This window comes from Eleutherodactylus coqui, chromosome 6, assembly GCF_035609145.1.
Source record: "Eleutherodactylus coqui strain aEleCoq1 chromosome 6, aEleCoq1.hap1, whole genome shotgun sequence".
Classification (NCBI taxonomy): domain Eukaryota; kingdom Metazoa; phylum Chordata; class Amphibia; order Anura; family Eleutherodactylidae; genus Eleutherodactylus; species Eleutherodactylus coqui.
In genome coordinates, this window is record NC_089842.1 from 95,547,704 (window position 1) to 95,567,400 (window position 19,697).

The 19,697-nt window shown below is 42.7% G+C and overlaps 1 protein-coding gene across 1 annotated transcript; it reads right to left on the reverse strand.

Annotated features, from left to right (window-relative positions):
• Window positions 1-11,034: 11,034 nt before the first annotated feature.
• LOC136571730 (ATP-sensitive inward rectifier potassium channel 11-like) lies at window positions 11,035-18,842 on the reverse strand. The gene is made up of 2 exons (XM_066572364.1): window positions 17,789-18,842; window positions 11,035-11,102 (listed from the first exon to the last, which is right to left on the reverse strand). Exons 1-2 carry the CDS (start codon window positions 18,840-18,842, stop codon window positions 11,035-11,037), a joined length of 1,122 nt encoding a protein of 373 aa, XP_066428461.1.
• Window positions 18,843-19,697: the final 855 nt, after the last annotated feature.

Consider the following 19,697-nt stretch of genomic DNA (forward strand, 5'->3'; position numbering starts at 1 on the left):
TACCCTAATAGTGCTTACAGCGCAGTTACGTCTGTGACGTCTGTTTGGAGTCGTCCATATTTAGTTTTCTTCTCTCTGGGCCCAGATCCACCATTGAGTTTTTTTCCAGCCACGATTCATCTCTGTAGACTCTCCCCATGGAGCTGCTGTAACTCAAAATCAACTTTTCAGTGCCCCTCATAGTAATAATGTGCCCGATGTGGCCCCACTTAGTAACCTGATCCTCTATGACTCCAATTAATAATAGGACCCTCCCTGTGCCCCATTTAGTAAGGGTAGCCCCCTCTGTGACCCCAGTGAGTAATAGTGACCCCCACTAGTGGCCCCAATTAGTAAAAGTGACCCCATTTGTGATCCCAATTAACAATAGGTCCTCCTGTGTGCCGCAATTCGTAACAGAATCCTCAGTTGTCTCAATTAGTACTAGAGCCCTCTCTGTGTCCCAAAATCGTATAGAAGTGTGATCGTAAAAATATTATATAGAGCATAAAACATGTTGTATAAATGGTAAGTTTGCGCCATTACCAGGCACTCGCGCTACTCAAAGTGCTGGAACTGGGAGGGGCTAGAAGTAATGACATCCTGCTGTGCGCGTGTCAGACAGAATGGAAGGCTATGTGAATGTAGTAAGGGGTTTGACCTCCTCTTCTCCCTGCTTCCAGACCTTTAGCAGCGTAGATTATAACAGAGGCGATTAGGACGACCATGCATCCAAGCTAAAGGCAGCTGAACAGGGTACTAGAGCCTCCATTCACGTGTTCAGCCTTCCCAATAAATTGTCCTTACGCTCTGATATTGTAATCACTTACTTATATCAACGTTACAATCACGTATATAAAGTTTCATTTGATTCCAACAATGAGTGTAGACCGGAATACCCCTTTAAAGATGAAGAACTGGGGATTCCTTAGACTTTGCACCCCAGTCTAGCAAACTGCTTAGAGGATCCACTTTTCCAGTGAGAAACACAACAACTATAATATATATCTACATCCTTGGATGAACTCCTTTACTTTATAGGGCATCGTCAACTGAAACTATAGCTGTAAAGCTAATAAATGTACTGTATAATGATGCTGTATTATTATATGAGAATCCGGTATTCTGAGAAACACAGACACTATCCAGGCATCTATGGTATGTGAAGTCAGCATTACACTCTGAGCATGCACATTTCATCTAAAATCCAGATACAGTTCAATGAACCCTGTAAAGCAAATACCAACAGTTAATAAAAGTAGTCAGAGGAAACAGAGCGAATACATGGATACAGCTCATATATCTGTATAGATCCACAGCACAGAGATGAAAATAAATGTTCAATTTCTTCTTCCTGTCATGCTAGTTAAAGGGGTTTTCTAGGCAAGAATACTATTGATGACATATCCTCAGGATAGGAGTTGCTCGGCTGGGGTCCGCAGCTCCCAATGATGTCAGTTACAGGTGGATGTCCTGTAGTTTCTGTTGCACCACTTAAGGGTTTATTCACACGTCCGTATATCAGCGGGGTTTTCACGCCCAGCCGATATACGCTGTCCGCTTCTGCAGGGGAAGGAGGCGGGCCTGGCCAGGAGCAGTGCACTGAGCTCCTGCCCCCCTCCGCCCCTCGCCACTCTTTACAATTGAAGGGCGGGACAGGGGCAGAGCTACATTCAGCCACGCCCCTCCCATTGCAAATAGTGGCGGAGGGCGGAGAGGGGACGTGAGCTCAGTGCACTGCTCCCGGCCCGCCTCTTCCCCTGCAGAAAGGGACACCGCATATCGGCCGGGGCGTGAAAACTCGGCCAATATACGGACGTGTGAATAAGCCCTAAGATGATTAATGTGTGAAGTCAATAGAATCGACTTTAATGCATGCCGAATACCAAACGTTTGGGGTTTTGTTATAAATAAAAAGGAAAGGTTTTTAAAACTTTTAATAACTGAACTTGAACTTGCGATCATTTGATAGTTTATGCTTTAGTATTGCAGTATATTGTATTTCTGTCAGCATTGCATTAAGACTATCTATAGGCCTATCTTAATATGCAGAACATGGCAGCCCTGGCTGCCATGACAGCTGAATCTCATCATGAGGGGGCCATTCAGTATCACTGAATGCTGATTGGGGCATTTAAATACCACTGTCAGAATTGACAGTGGCATTTAATGGGTTAACAACCGCGATCAGCATGAAAGCTGATCGCGGTATGGAGCCGGTATGGAGCCTTACACTAGGCCTGTGTAAGCTGACATCCGGAAGCATTCACATTCACGCTGATCGCAATTGTTGCTTCCGGATCTAAGCTTACACAGGCTTTGTATGGAACGGGATCCTGATCCTGCTCCATACAAGCCCACACACCCAGGGCATGTATGTACGCCATGGGGCATGGAGGGGTTTTAAATAGAGATGAGCGAGCGTACTCGGAAAAGCACTACTCGCTCGAGTAATTTGCTTTATCCGAGTATCGCTGTGCTCGTCCCTGAAGATTCGGGTGCCGGCACGGAGCGGGAAGCTGCAGGGGAGAGCGGGGAGGAACAGAGGGGAGATCTTTCTCTCCCTCTCTCCCGCCCGCTCTCCCCCCGCTCCCCGCTGCGACTCACCTGTCAGCCGCAGCGGCACCCGAATCTTCAGGGACGAGCACAGCGATACTCGGATAAAGCAAATTACTCGAGCGAGTAGTGCTTTTCCGAGTACGCTCGCTCATCTCTAGTTTTAAATAAAGACCTAAAAATGTAAACTTTTTTTTTTTTAACTTTTTGTACACATTAAAAAAAAATATTATGGGTAATCCGTAAGAGAAAAAAAAGCATTAAAAAAGTCTCACTATTTGTCATGAAGAAATGCCTTTGGTAAGTCAAGAAACAAGTTAGGGGTCTAAAAGCGATCACATGCACAAAATTGCTAATAAATGTCTGGTCACTTAGAACCAAAACATTGGTCATTAAGGAGTTAATTTTCTCAGAAAGGGTTGCAAAACTTAGCACAGTCACTGCAGACAGTAGGCTATGTTTTATCAGGAAATAGACAAATAACAAGTGCTAGTGATTCACCCCTACAGGTCCATGTCGGGGTGACAAAGTATAACATGAGTCATGTCCTCCTGGAGAAATATGCAGGACAGGTAACAACAACTCCCAATACAAACACTGTGTGGGTGCCAGCTGTTCAGGGAAGTCTTATTCTTGGCACTGGTGCATGAGACGGAAATGCAATAGTAGTGCCCTCCTAGCAATGAACCTGTTATTGCAGCCAATCAATTCCCCAGAGCGTTGGTCAATAGTCAGACCGACCCAGTGTTATTTAGATCTACTGTCTGCATCCCATAGAGAGGCCTAGTAGATCCCCTTCCGCTGGATATCCTATAGACAGTACTATTATGTACCAGTTTCTCAACTTGCCCAACATCCAATCAGTTGTGAGTTTAAAGTCTCACCATCGTATGGAGCTCCTGCGTCCTGATCTGTACTTATACTTTATTTAGGGTGCTTTGCCGGGGAGCCCATTGAGTCTTCTCCAGAATTAACATTGGAAGTACATGTGCTTAATGGGGTTGATAATCACTTTTTGCTAGAATTATCCACAGTGTGCTGTCATAGTGCCCCCCTCATTATCAGTTGTAGTCTGCAGGGGCACCTTGGCAGTAAGTGTTCAGTTCCCCTGCAGAGCCACCACAAGAGAAATCCATCTTTCCATTCTACATCATTGAAATCGGAGATCTGTTAAAGGGTTCACATGATCAGGTTGGCTGGTGATCCTGCGTACCTCACTTAACTGTATTGCGGATGACCACGGAGGCTCACAGGCGGTCAGGCGCAGTACAGGTTTTTTTTTTGTATGTTTGTATTTCCTACGCCGTCGCTTCGTGATGACGGGGGAACCACAGCCCATACGCAATGTTTGATGCCGCCATAGACCTCGATGAAGGCCATCCATGTGGAGTCTGGTGTAAAATAGAGCATGCTGTGGGTTTTTTTTCCCGCTTGCGGAAAACACAATTCATATCTGCGAGTGTGAAGGAGAAGTTGAAAATGCATGACTTTCAATCACCGCATTTTACCGTGGAAAGTCCGGTCATGGGAGCCCGGCCTTGGTTCCCTAATGTGTTAGATTTGAACATATTCTTCACCAGACAACAACTGCGTTATGGCTTGATATGAACCTAAAACGTGATTCCTAATAATTGCCCCTCTTTATACGTGTGAAGCGCACAATGTCTACCTCCTTTGTAGACTTGTGGCTACATAAGAATATCCAGTGCCTGTTTTCTATTAAAATAGGAAGAATCTTGTCATACATTCCACCCCATTGATGTAATCTGTTGGTTTTAGAAAATTAATTAATCAGCTTCCTGACTTCATGAGTTTTCATTGCTGCAAATTAATGGACACACTCCGATGCAGAAGTATTAATCAATCTGTTGCCAATAGGATGCCACAACTTCAGAGGGCAGCTGTACATTGTATTGAGCACAGTATCACCATATATTACCATGCAATGGGAGCTGAACTAGCCGTATCCATGGTCTTAAGGCTGCCACATGAATATATCTCCATGATAAGCTGTGCAGAGGTGTCTGTAAGCCGCTTACTTATTACTTCCCTTATATCTACCACCATAGAAATACCTTATTAAGATTAAAGCAGTGTCAAATTCCACATTAAAATCTGCACTTTCAATTGAAAAGGTGAAAACTGCTGCGAATCCATGTCAAAATCTGTGTCAAATTCCACACCAATGGTGTGGATTTTCATATGGATTTTGGTGCAAATTTTAGTGTTTTGGTCACTGCAGAAAACAAACCCTAAAGTGGTCATAGACATAAGATATTTCTTGGCAGATCCACATAATTTTTTCGTCATCTGCTTGAGATCTTGCTTCCATGTCTGCCAGATCTTACTATAACTTGGCCTATTGCCATCTATATAACTATAGGAGATTCCAACCTGCAAGATATCCACTATCTGTCTAGCTTGATGCCAGAAGAGTATTTAGATGAAAGGGTCCCACAGGTGCTGTGCATGGTGCAAGAGAGAAAGATCGGTATGTGTGGTCAAATTGGGCACAGTGCATGGTAGCAATGGCAAGACTGGAGGATTCCTTGGCTTTTCCTTAGTCAATAAAATATCTGTTGCAAAGGGTTAAGAATGCATGGAAACGCTCCAACGCTATCTGAATCCTGTGTACGTAAATCATTACAGGCACAACATGTAACAATTCATGAGGCATTTGAGAACAAAGGAGTAAGGCGGTAGTTGCTGCTGCCACGATCCACACCCCCTTGCATTGAACCTGTGTGAAGTGAACTGTGTGACTGTTACTGTTACTGGACTGCAGCGGTCCTAGTGATGCAACAAGGACTGTTGATGCTATGTTTAAGGCCCAATGCCCACGTACGGAAATTCCGCAGCGAGAATCCGTGAAGAGATATATTATGCGTATGCACACATGTGTATGGACATTTACCAGCTCCATAAAAAAAGCTACGGTAAAGACACACGTTCCTGCTGGGTCACACATAAAATAAAATTTTTAAAAACTACTAGGCCAGTAAGTGTATGCTTACCCTTACAGGCTTGGATATAGTGTTACCCTAGACAAGACTCCGATAGTATATTGCATACTGGATGCAAATATCACCATTCATATTACTCCCATACTGTTACTGAACATAACCCACTTTACTAAGACCAATATTCCTAATAACACTATAGAAGGGCTCGGTCAGACGAGCGGAAAAAAACCGCACCGCTTGCGGAAAAAAATCCGCATGACCACGTCTATTGCCACACATATGTTCTATCTTTGGTAGGTGCGGATTTTTGCCTGCACATGCCTCCTTTCAGGCTTAATGCCCACGGACGGATTTCTGCCGCGTTATGCCGCAACTATTAGGTTCTATGGAACCCGATAGTTCAATGTTCACACTGCGGAACTCCGCAGCGTGAAAAAAGACGCGGCATGCTCTAATTGCCATGGGAATACGTGTGGCTGGCTTCCATTGCAGTCAATGGAAGCCGGCCGTCACGCTATGCTTCCACTGTAGCGCGGTGGAAGTATCGCATGAATACTGCTGGCGCATCATGTGATGTACTGCGCATGCGTGCCGGTTCAGGAACAGGAATAACACAGCGGATCCGGGAGGTGAGTATGAGGATTTTGGGGGGCGCTGTGGCAGACTCCACTGCAATATTCAGCTAGCAGAGTCCGCCACGGCCGTGGGCATGAGGCCTTATACATCAAAATAAAAAGTAGCTCATACTCTCCTCTCGGCTGCTGTCCGCACCGCAGTGGTCTCTGCTGACTGCCCGGTAGCACAATCATGTGAAAAGCACAGATGATTGCTGTTCAATCCACAACAAGGGACCACTGTGGTGTGGACTGAAGCAACTGGGATGTGGGTATGAGCTGTTTTTTGGGCCCGTGAGCAGCCGAACCAGCTACAGAGATGGTATGTCCACCGCTGTCTCTTTACTGTGGTCTATGTCAACCATGTTTTATTGGCAGATTCTTTAGTGTTTAAACAGTTAACTGCTGGTTATGTTTTTATGCTTGTTGTTGGTCTTGGTCACAAGTGTTGACACAAGTGGGGCAGAGTCTGAAGCTGTAGTTGAGGCTATTTTATGCGCCTCATGTAAGCACTGAAGGAGTTTCTGAGCTGAACAGAGATTGTTGGGAGTAACTTGTTGCCCCATGTTTTTTTCAAATGAGTGCCCTGCAAAGACACTGTAACTACTAAGCTTTGTGCCCTGAAAAGAGACTGTAACTACTATGCTTTGTGCTCTGCAAAGAGACTGTAACCACTAAGCTTTGTGCCCTAAAAAGAGACTGTAAATACTAAGCTTTGCTCTTTGCAAAGAGACTGTAACCACTCGGCATTGTGCTCTGCAAAGAGACTGTAACCACTCGGCATTGTGCTCTGCAAAGAGACTGTAACCACTCAGCTTTGTGCTCTGCAAAGAGACTGTAACCACTCGGCATTGTGCTCTGCAAAGAGACTGTAACCACTCGGCATTGTGCTCTGCAAAGAGACTGTAACCACTCAGCTTTGTGCTCTGCAAAGAGACTGTAACCACTCGGCATTGTGCTCTGCAAAGAGACTGTTCATTGATACTAGCAACTTCTAAACTCTGCAACCTATAAATACTCTGTACGCATTAACCTCATAACCATTCTGCTAGTACCAATACACTTGGTGTCTCTTGTAGAATAAAGTTTTCTTAAAGGGAATCTGTCACCTTCATTATTGTGTCTTTACTGAGGCCAGCATAAAATAGTGACTAGAGATGAGCGAGCATACTCGCTAAGGGCAATTGCTCGAGCGAGCATTGCCCTTAGCGCGTACCTGCCCGCTCGAGAGAAAAGGTTCGGGAGTGGTGAGTTGCGGCAGTCAGCAGGGGGGAGCGGGGGGGGGGGGGGGGGGGAGAGGGAGAGAGATCTCCCCGCTCTCCCCCGCAGCTCCCTGCCTGCCGCTGGCACCCGAACCTTTTCTCTCGAGCGGGCAGGTACTCGCTGAGGGCAATGCTCGCTCGAGCAATTTCCCTTAGCGAATATTCTCGCTCATCACTATTAGTGACAGATACATCGAGTAGTCTGTCACTTGTGGGCTTATGTTACTCTTTAGTGTTGCAACATGGGGCCAAAGATGACTCTTAATTATTCATGAAGTGCCGCACACCCGCCTATCCCGTGTCGCTGAATGTTTTTCCTCTATTTCTCAATATGCTGGTTTTTGAAAAGTCTGTACTATATATTCCACTTCAGTGGAGTGATCATATAGAAAAGATAAAGCAGGAGGGAACCGCCTGGAAGAGCTATGACTATAAGACTAGAGAAACAGTGGGTGTCCAAGAAACCACTAAGTTGATAGGGCACAAAATGAAGTTTTTTATCTTCAAAGATTGTAAGAGAAATGCAAAATAAGTGATGGAATATTTAGTTCGAGTAGTCTGAACCTTCCAAGGACTATAGCACTGAGAAGTATGAAATCTTGCCTGTCTGAAGCCATATAAGCAGAATATCTACCCTATGAATGCCATATTAGTGGATGTCCAATCAGTAGGCAGAGCAGAGTCTTCTGCAGTTGGGCAGTGCTGGGTTGGAATATGAGCAATATGACATCTGCATGGAGTTTATATGTTCTCATTGTGTTTTGGGGGTTTTACTCTGGTACTCCAAAACCTACTGATGGGTACAGTAAATTGTCCCTAGTGAGTATCAGAGATATTTAAATACTTTTATATAAGCTCTAATAGATAAGAACAGAAACTGGCACTTTATCTCATTTGGGCACTTGAAATCATTGATCAGGAAACCTTCAGGAAAATGCATGACCAAGCACTTCACTACTGTCTGTCTGCAGGGTGTATCCCCATTCCCATATTAAAACCTAGTGCTGCCATCTGCTGATCATTTGTAATAACAGCATCACTCAAGGAACATATCATGTGTTATATTTTGGAAGTTATAATAATCTGCCATTTAAATGTAAAAAGTGAAAAAAAATCTGGTTTTATGGTTTTTATCATCAACTTTACATGAAAGAAAGAAAATATGTGGACTGTCTGGGAAAAGGGCTTTGAACCAGACCATAACATGAAGTCACACTGGCAAACAGTAGAATACAATGCACTGAACTTATACATTATGAGAATTAGGTGCAACAGATGAGTTTTACCACAGAGAGGGGATGTAAACGGGTTATGAGTTAGTGATTAATCAGGACACCATGATCTTAAAAATGACATAGCTGTTGCCTAGTAGCTCCTTAAAAAACAAAAAATAAGGCAGCCTGCCTCCTTTAGATAATATCTCTAAACAACAGTAATAAAAGAATGTAAAGATTGGCTCACCTTGGGATGTTATGCACAGGGCATAACACCTCTATTGACTTTGATTCAACCACAGGGTATACAGCAACATCTGGATGAATGCTCCCGTCAAAAACCAGGGCAAATGGCAACTAGAACTAATCAAACAAGACCAGAAATCGTGCTTCCCAAATTGTAGAGCGGAAAGTAAGTCCAGACAATCAGAATTATGTATTCCAAACTGAGATGTGTTTTTAAGCTGTGACTCCTTTCTCAAATCACAGACATGCATTTGACTTGACGAAGGGTTCATAGCTCAAAAATGCAATAAAAATGTAAAAAAACTAAGCCAAAATACCTTCTTGTCCTTTTTGGCTCCCAAAAGCACCATAAAAATGATAAAAATTCCATATGTACCCAAAAATGGTACCAATAAAAACTACAGCTTGTCACATAAAGAACAAGCCCTCACAAAGCTGTGTCCATGGAAAAATAGAAAAGTTATGGGGCTTTGAATGCAAAAAAAAAACTCCTATAATGTCTATAAAAATATATAATTTTGGTATTGTCATAATCGTACAAACCTGCAGAAAAAAAAATCATCATGTCATTTATGCTACACACTGTAAAAAACAAAACAAAAAAAAACAATGGCAGGATTGAGGCGTTCTCCCTGCCCTCCAAAAAATGTAATAGCAGTTATACAATACACTCGTACCCAAAAAATGGTGACAAAAATAACTACACTTGGCTATGCAAAAAACAAGCCCTCATATGGCCATATCAACGGAAAAAATAAACATGTTATGGCTTTAGGACATGCCATAAAAGTCTGATAAATATGGGTTCCACCTCTGGGACCCACACCTATCTTGAGTTAGGGCCCCCACCAGACATGCCCCCCCCCCTGGATGCAGTGGTCAAAGGGACATGAATAGCGAGTGTCCTGCACAATGCAGTTTTCATAAGCCCCATAAAAGTCAATAGGAGTTACGCAAACAATGTAGCACAGCAAGCTATGCGGTTTCCATAACTGGGGAGCTGCAAAAACAGTATTGCCTGCTGTATTACACTACTTGTTTAACTCTCATTGACTTCTATGGGACTTATGGAAAATGGTGTAGCTCTTAGAGGCTCGGCTGTTTCAGTCATCCCAGCCACCTCATAATCAGCGGTGTTCCCATGTCAGCCATGTTTGGGATATCCACAGGGATAGAAAAAGAGAAGGCTGCAGAGAGACCTAAATGCAGTGAGAAGCACACTTCAGTGTTCTGCTTGAGGGCATGGCATGTGGCCATATTACAAGTTCATACAACATGCTTTTAGGTTAGAATACCTCCAAATATACTGCACCCAATGGAACCTGTATAGCACCACACAGAGGGTTGAAATTACAAGCCCTTATTTTTTAAGAGCAAACAAATATTTTATACATACTGTATATAAGTTAAGGTGTGGCCTATTAATGGGTGGAGTCTAAACCTACAGACTTTTGAGATATAAACATGGTACGCTCCTCAAGCCCCCTCTTAAACTGGGGCTTGAGGAATTTTCACAATATGCAAACGGATGTTTAGCTTGATGAGTATTTCACCATTTAAGGCCATGGCCTAGTTTGGTACTTAAAGTGTACTTGAGTTTTCATCAAGTTTTCCAAAATGTAACAGGTTCTCATTACCCTCTCATTTGCTGCTCGTTGCATCCTGTTTCATGTCTGCAAGTTCTGATTTTCAGCTGGTTTTCCCCATTTTTCTACTGCCCTGCTGTATGGAATCCATGCTTAAGCAGGTGGTTTATTGCAAATTTACCATTCTGCCAGTAGTTCACTGTCCTGTACTTCCTATGATACATTACTCTGTCTCTGGTCCAATCAGCAGGGAGGCAGTATCTGAATGCTTTCTCAAGATGATTGCAGGAGTTGGACATTTAGAGACATGCTGGCAAAATGGTAAGTAAATCAAATGTAATTTGTACATATACACAATTTTTTTTTGCTTTTTTTATATAGTGTTTGCTATACAGAATACCAAGATGCAGCGATGTGCATTTTTTTAATACTATTTTTATTTTATCTTCATCTTTTTCAATGTCCCAGTCAGGGATTTGACCCTGTGATCTTATGTTCACTCGGATAATACACTGTAGTACTTCTGTACTGCAGTATATTAGCTCTTTTAATTTAAATTGAAACCTAGGGCAGACAAGGGCCACCGTTAGGCCTCCAATTGCCATGGCAACCCATCAGCCACCCATGATTTCATGGTGGAGGGCTGATGACGTCACGGAGTAAGCTTCCTTCCTTGATAACACTGTACATGCCGCAATCCACATTGATCGTGGCACATAAGGGATTTACAGTGGGCATTTGTGTTCTCCCTGATCCCAGTCGTTGCAGTCAGGCCCTGGCTGTCAGTAACTTACAACTCTGGCTGTCGATGTGACAAGGACTCATTTCATGTCATGGCTTAGACAAATACAAAAAATTTTTTTTTTTGAGTAACGACAGCAAATCTATTTCTTCACTCAGCAACTAAGATACATTTTAGTTCAATCCCTCCCCTGTAATCTCAGCGTGTTGGGCGATACTTATTTCAAAGCTTTACAAATTCTTTTCTGTTCACCCACACATATGAATCAGACTCTGTTCACATCTATACCTCACCAGCACCTGATAGACTCCAATATAAGTCAATGGGGTCCACCAGGTGTCATATCCCTCACAGTGTTGTGGCTTCCAATATACATTTCAATACTTACCTGAATTTAGACCCTCCTGTGCAGATTTAAACTTCACTTTTTAATCTGTAATGTCCTAAAATATTGCCTTTAAAGATAATATAACTTGCTATAGCAAAAACAGTTATGACGCAGACTAATACATTGTTCTAACATGGGTCATTTTATTTGATTCCTCAAATATGTCCGTATTCTATGATCAACATGGACATTTTATATCCAACATACATTCTTATAAAACGCTTAGCTAAAGCATGATCAAAGCTGAAAAGAAGGCATACAAGCTGGCAGAGCACGAGGTAGTTACTGATATGGCAGGACTTTGGACCTGTCCTTTAAATGCTGAAATATAGTTGTATACAACGACTGGGAAACAATAAAAGCACTTACGACCGATAATAAAAAGGAATAGAAATGTAAAACACAAAGATGCAATTTTCTTACATTGGATTTTGGGGAAAACCTTCAGTAAAAGCATGACAATCAATTAGACGTTTGCATTCCATGTCTCATTTGTGTGAGACATGTAAAAGTTAATTGCTTATTGGTTACTATGGTTTTGAGAGAGATCTGACTAATTCAGCAATGGTAAAAATTCTGCATATTTAATTATGCTAAAGCTTCATTCACACAAGAAAAACTAGCAGGATAATACAGACAAGTAGTTATTACAGCAATCATGGGAGCCCAATTTTGCATGCATTCTTATTATTTAAATTGTATTTAACGGAGAATTACCATTTCTTGTCTTACCCCATACCCCTGAAGTCAGTGAGAACAGTGCCTGCAAGATCAACCCAGGCAGCTGCAAAGTGTATGGAACTACCTGTCACCAGCTTCATACACTGTGACAGCAGCCCTCTGAAGAGCTAATCCGTAGGGGTCCTAAATAGAGATGAGCGAGCACGCTCGTTTAAGGCTGATACTCAATCGAGCATTGGTCTTGACGAGTAACTGATTACTTGACTGAGCACCGGGGGGAGGGGGGGAGATCTCCCCCCACCCCCACCCCCCGCATGGTGCTCGGTCTAGTAATCAGTTACTCGTCAAGACCGATGCTCGATCGAGTATCAGCCCTAAACGAGCGTGCTCGCTCATCTCTAGTCCTAAACTGCAGACCCTGCCGATCAACAATTGATAACATAGCCTGAGAATAGGTCATCATAGGTCATCAATAGTTCAAAGTTGGACAACCCCTTTAAAAGTGTTGTAGCAATATTACAAGTTATTCCCTATCCATAGGACAGGGGATAACTTGCTGATCACTGAGACCCCCTTGGATCTTGAGAATGGGTCTCTTTTTTCCATAGTCTTCCTCACTATGAGGTTGCTGCATCCCCCACAGTGGAGAGTAGACTGAATGGAGTGCTGGATGCACAAGCGCACTGGCACTCCATTCATTTTAAATGGAACTGCCGAGATACCCGAGCAACAAGCACTTGGGTATTTCCGTCAGCCTCATTGCAATGGATGGAGCGCAAACTGTTCATGCTTAGCCAAGCCAGTGCTCCATTCATTCTGTGGGAGTAAAAATGACTCCCGCTGTAACAGGTAGAGGGGATATGGACTCCCGTTCTTGAGATCGGCAGGAGTCTCAGCAGTAAGATCCCCACTCATCAGCAAGTTACCCCCTATCCTGTAGTTTGAACTGGTGTGCATACTGAACTGGAATGCAATGAGCATTTATTGCTAGAAAACCCCATTTAGTAATTCAAAAATTAATATTTACTGCACATTTGCTCCTGCATATTTCTTGCATATCTTCATTATATTGTAGAAAATTTAATCGCAGCATTACCACTGTGGGATACCTGGCTGACCTAACATGACATGTAGGGATTTGGTAGTCTACCGAATCCACAGCTACCTAAACTCAGCATGCAACAGATCTATTCAATGCATACCGCATCGCAGAAAAAGCTTATTATTGCACATAATATATTACATATCTGTCTTAAAGTGGCTCTGGGTTTAGCTTTTATTTTTAAGACTACACTGAAAAAATCAAATGTGTTGCTTTGGGCAACAAAGCCTCTGATTTACCAAGTGACATGGTATCTTTACTACTGACTGAACCATTTGTGCTAACTCACGTAAGATAAAATTTTGGTAGATATGCACATACCCTGTTTCCCCAAAAATAAGACCTACGCAGATATTTTTGGGAAGGCTTGAAATATAAGCCCTTCCCCGAAAATAAGCCATAGCTGCATTACAAAAAAAAAAGGAATACAGTACCTAGCAGGTATGGTCCAGGTCAGTCCCACTGATCTCCGGAGCCCTAACAAGCTTCTTGCAGATCACTTGCTGGTTACTGGATTTATAAATCCCACCTCCAAGAAGTGATGGCTCTGGTTGGCTCTCTAGCGCTGCTCACCCGATCAATGCAGCGCTCGATGAGATGAACCATTGTGATGGCTGTGATTGGTTCATTGAGAGCTGCATTGATTGGCTCTTCAACTGCTGCTCAGCCAATCACAGCCATCACATTGTAAAGGTGGCATTTATGAATTGGCCAATCAATGCGGTGGCTCAGCGTGTCGAAGCTCTGAAGAGCTGTAGGAGGGACCCGGACCCAGCCTGCTAGGCAAGTATAATAAAACCTCCCCCGAAAATAAAACCTAGTGCCTCTTTTGAGGCAAAAATTAATATAAGGCAGAGTCTTATTTTCGGGGGTAACACGGTAGTAGTTGGTGTTGTAATTTTTGCACATTCTTTCTGTAGTGATATACATACTGTATGTTACTTTAGTTGTTGGTTGCCCTTGGAAACGGACAACAGTTTTTCTCTATCCTGGTGTTAGGCATGTGATTATGATTGGTTTTCCCACAATGCATTGCTTCTTTCAGACTGGAAGCAGGTAAATTCTGAATTCACTTTGAAATATATGTGATTCAAGATGAAGACAAGTAAGAGCAAATTCAATATTATCTGTAAATAGTTGTAACTTTCTGTTCTTCGCTCCTACAACGTCTCCATTGCCCTTGTGGAAGTTGTGCTAGAAGTACGATGACTGTTTATTGGAAACTTGTGCTTTGCCTCTCTTGCTGTCTATTGTGCATAGTTTTATGAAAAAATATAAAATAACTTTTAATCAGGTTTTTAATAAAAAAAGGTAGGGACAGAAACTCTTTCTATAAGGCTCCGATGTGTTTGGAATGCAATACAGACAGCAGCAACAAGCTGGGAACTAATATCAAGATTTCAGTACTAGAACTGAACGTTGGCCAAACGGCTGCTGGACCTGAGGGGGTGAAGCATGACATGGGTCTTTGTTCCTTGAATCTCTGCTCTTCAGACCCTGCAGTGGCCATAATTTTGCCCAAAATGTTCTTTTAACTTTACTCTGTGACCCACAGCTGTGTTTGTGCTGCACTGTTCCAAATACAGACACCATTGTGGGCCGACGACAGGTTATAACTGTATTACTAGAACTCCTGATTAATCACTGGTAATCATATGTAACGATGTGACCACGCTAGAATAAATCACCTATGTGGCAGTCATAATAAAAAAGGAAGAAAGAACAATAGTTGATCCCCAAACTGGATATCAGTTTAAAAGGTGCAATTATATAAAAAGCAAACGTGTTTGACCGAAGCACCGTAGATTTCTGCCATAAAATACTGCATCACTTTAATAGCTGTTATAGCAAGCATAATAAAGGCACCCGGATTATGACTGCAATTCTTTGGCTGTTCATAGGTCTAATTACCAAAACGGCCTCACAGATCCCTAGCCGGCTGCACGTGGGTGGGTCCGATTCTGCAGCGGAATCTGAGCCTGTGCCCAGCCGGCATCCGCACGTATTTGCCTTTCTTCTATCTTCTCTGTACTGTGGATGGTCCGCACGGCGAGCTGTCGGACACGGTGTGTGTGTGTGTGTGTGTGTATATATATATATATATTTTTTTTTTTCTTTTTCTTTTCGCGACCTTTCCACAATGTCATTGTGGAAGGCCGTGGATTGGATGACTTCCACTGACTTCAATGGAAGCCATCCACACAGAAATAGAACATGCTGCGACTTTTCTTCCTCCACGAGTGGGAAATTGTAATTGATTTCCGCTCATGTATAAGAAACAGCGAATTTCAATAGCATGGTTGTCCTACGTAAGGCCAGTCTCACGCAGGCGTTCGTAAAAATGCTGCATCTTACAACGTTTTGGAATGGTGTTTTCAAACGCGTTCAACTGCATTTTTAACACACCCCATGATTGCAACAGGTAATATCGTGCATTAACCCTTTCCAATCCAATTTGTATCCTGGTTTTCCTAAGGGGCTTATTCTTTTTCTGCCGTTATACAATGGTGCTATCTGCTGGCTAAAGCCAGTACTGCGTCAGGTAACATGTTGGATAGGCTCCGACAGCAGAGAGGCTGGCAATATACAGTAAGAGAACCCCGACGGATGTCTTCCAACATCGCAGCTGTACAGCCTTAAATCATAATGTCTTTAGACGTCAGACAGTGGATTGGAAAGGGTTAAAAAAAACAACAAAAAGCTGAAGTGCGCTAAAATAAAACAGACAGTGTTCGAAAAGTAATAGAGACGCTGCGCTACAACACTGTAAAAAATGCCTGTGTGAAAGTGGCCTTAACGTACCCTTATAAAATGGGTAATTTGACTTGGTGTTGAATTGTTGAACTACTAATACCAAATAAATGTACTTTGGAAGGTGAGCCTGTGCAAACCCAAGCTCACCACGGCGGATATACAGGGAATGTATCAGTCGTCTATAAATGCATCAATTATGGTCAGTGATTGTTGGTTTTTTTTTAAATTGAAACTTTCTCATCTAGATTATCTGCATTGGTTTTGTGTCAATGTGGATATTATACCCAAGCGGTCATAAAGAGCAGACCTTGCTACAAGAGCTACGTAAAACAACACTAAGAGCAAAGCCTGTCCGTTTGTAGATTAGGATCAGCAGAAGGTGTCATACTGTGCGCTTGATTAGGTCTACTGAATCAGATTAAGTGATTATGCTATTGGTTCCTAGAATGAGTGGACTGTATTTGGACTAGTTGAGTCCATAAAACAGTTACTTCCACATTGAACTTGAGACCTACCAGAGGAAATGTATAAAGAGCTTAGGTGTGCATTAAATTGTGAAAACATCTTACTACTATACTAAGATATGATCACTTGAGGTTGTAGGTCCAAAGCCTGAAACTGCATTTCCTGTTCTGATTTCTGTCAGTTTGCTGTGTTTCCATATCCCCATATTCCCCGGTTGTGTTTACCAAATCCAACTAAATCTACTCCCTAAACCCGTTGTCTGTTATCTCCAGGGTCCAGGATCGCAATCCTCTCCCATTGATTTCAATGGGGCCGACGCTGCTGCTGCCACCCCATTGAGAACAATGAGAGAACATCAGGATCCACTACTGCAGCTGTTACAGCTGCAACAGGGGATTCCTTCAGCAATTGTGTCCCATTGATTTCAATAGGGCTGGCACTGCTGCAGGAGATTCCTTCAGCCCTGCTGGGATAGGAGGCTGTTTCCCTGCGAAAACGCCTTACATCCAGGACTTTTCAGAAAGATAGCGAGATTGATATCGAGGCGTGAATCACATCCAGATATCGCTCTCTCCAGTGTGTAAGATCCCTACATAGTGAGAAGTTTATGTGTGGGGACATGGATGTATTTGGTGATTTGAACACATCCATTTAAGTTATCAATGGCAACACCGCAGTTGACAGGAATCAGAGCAGGAATGTTATCAGACCTTCTCAGTAGTGCAGCCTCAAGCTTTGGGCCTGCGATTTCATACATTAAATTAATTTCAAGCAATCACATAGCCACATTTAGGGTATTTAAAAAAAGTTTTCAATGTGCACCATAAGATATTTTAGAACTTCCTTCTTCAATATTCCTTCAAAGTAGAAATGTAGACAATTAAAAACCAATATAAGCTACTTTTCAAATGAAACCAAATTTGATGTCTTTGATTTGATAAGCTACATACCCAGTACCATTAATTTAGCGTGCAAAATGGCTGCCCCTATTGCTTGAAAGCACCTGAATTACAAAAATATTCCCTTTTTCTGTTAGCCGTTTCTATTCCTACAAGAGATGAAAATGAAAGTAATTTGCTCAGTGCTAAAAAGGCAGACACTAGGAATCGGAAGAAGAATCATTGGATTGTGTATACGCAGCCAGTTTTTTTTCCAATAGTGAAGCTTGATGGCTTTCACTTTTCCTTTTCTTCGCTGTTCTAGAAGTGTGACCACTAGGAATTGGATTGGAATTGCCTTCCATCAAGTCTTTGGCGCTGCAGAGAGGTCCACGTACTTTAACTGTGTTTCCAAATTTGGAGTAGTCCACAGAATAGCGACCTTCTTCCTCTGTCACAATTGGGACAAAACGATGGCCCCAGAGGATTTCTTCAGGCAAATAGGATGTTCTTGCCTGAGTAGTTATCCCAGTTGTCTCTACTACCCCTTCAAGTATGGCTACTACCTCCAGATCTTGGTCGCCGAGGTCAAAGGCAGAGAAATGAAAAAAAGGACTTTTCTCATCAATTGTATGGCTTATAATAAGAGGGGACACTAAGAAGATGGAATTTGTCCCCACTGGGTTCTCCACCTGGATATCTACCTGGGAAATTGGAATGACTTCTCCCTCCTCTGTTGTGGTCTTCTTGACTACTTGCATTTGAATTGAAGCACTGATAATCATACTCTTGCGTAGGTCACCTACTCGGAACATAAAGTGATATTTACCATTCCGGCAGGCAATGACAGCATGCTTACTGAAGATAAGGGTCTCTGCTCTGCGGTTTGCTTGGGCAGTCTTCATGAAGATGCATCCCAGCATTACAGCATTGATGATTAATCCAGATATGTTCTGGATAATGAGGACCGTTATGGCAAGTGGGCATTGCTCTGTAACCATACGACCTCCAAAGCCAATGGTCACTTGGACCTCAATGGAGAAGAGAAAGGCTGAGGTGAAAGACTGGATGTTAGTGACACATGGTATAGAGGAGCTGCGTTTTGGGTCTAGATCTCCATGTGCAAAGGCAATAAGCCACCAGGCCATAGCAAACAGCATCCAGCTGCAGATAAATGTCATTGTGAAGATAAATAAGCTATGCTGCCACTTCAGGTCCACCATGGTGGTGAACACATCCTGCAGGAAACGTCCTTGCTCTCGAATATTCTTATGGGCCACATTGCAGGCACCATTTTTAGATACAAAGCGTGCTTTTCTGGTTTGAGTCTTGTATTGAAGTTGATTAGCTTTATCTTCTGCAAGTCGAGTTATCAAGTAATCATCGTGGATCAGCCCCTTCCGAGCTAGCATGTTTGTACAGTGCAAGAAATTGTATTAACTTATTGAGAAGTGGCAGATCATCTGTAAAAAGAAAGATTCATTGTATTACGAATATCTCCCAGGTGCCTGGTACAAAGCAGAAAAAGCCTGTTTCCTAACTTATCTCAAGATGTATTTGTACAATACACCATAAAGCACAATCAGACATCTGCTAGGGTTTCATTCCATTTCATAAGACAGATAAAACATAAGAGCATATTAATTACTGGCAATTTAAAGGGAACCTGTCACCACCTATGAGCACCATAAACTAAGTTATGGTGCTCATAGTCCAGGTTTCAAGAAGTCCGGGTCCCCATTCCTCTCCTGTCCCACGTGGAAGATGGCGCCAGCAGACTCATCTCTGCAGCTGTATAGTCCACTATGCATGCGCACTCCCATACTGTCCTCTACGGTAGAACGCATGCGTAGCTGCAGAGGAGACAGCTGTGAAAACTGGGAGCCGGGTGAATATAAAAACTACATCCGCAGATTCCTCTGAACTTGGCTTATGAGCACCAAAACATAGCTTATGGTTTTAACAGGTGGTGACAGGTTCCTCATAGAAGCTATTTACACTTTGGATGCATAAAATATATTTGGGTTCTCCACAGAAGTCGGAGATTACATTGTATTCTGCTGACAGCCCATGCGAGAACAAAGGAGCTGTGTGCAGAGCTCAGACCACATGCTGTGCTCTGCAAACAGCTCCCGGAGGCACTTTTACACACAAATGAAACTAATATAGTGTTTATAGACATTAGTGTCCATTATCACTTTATGCAAAATGATCGCTAAAACTGTTAATCTTTCAATAGTTTGAAAGATTGTCTTTGCGTGTAAATG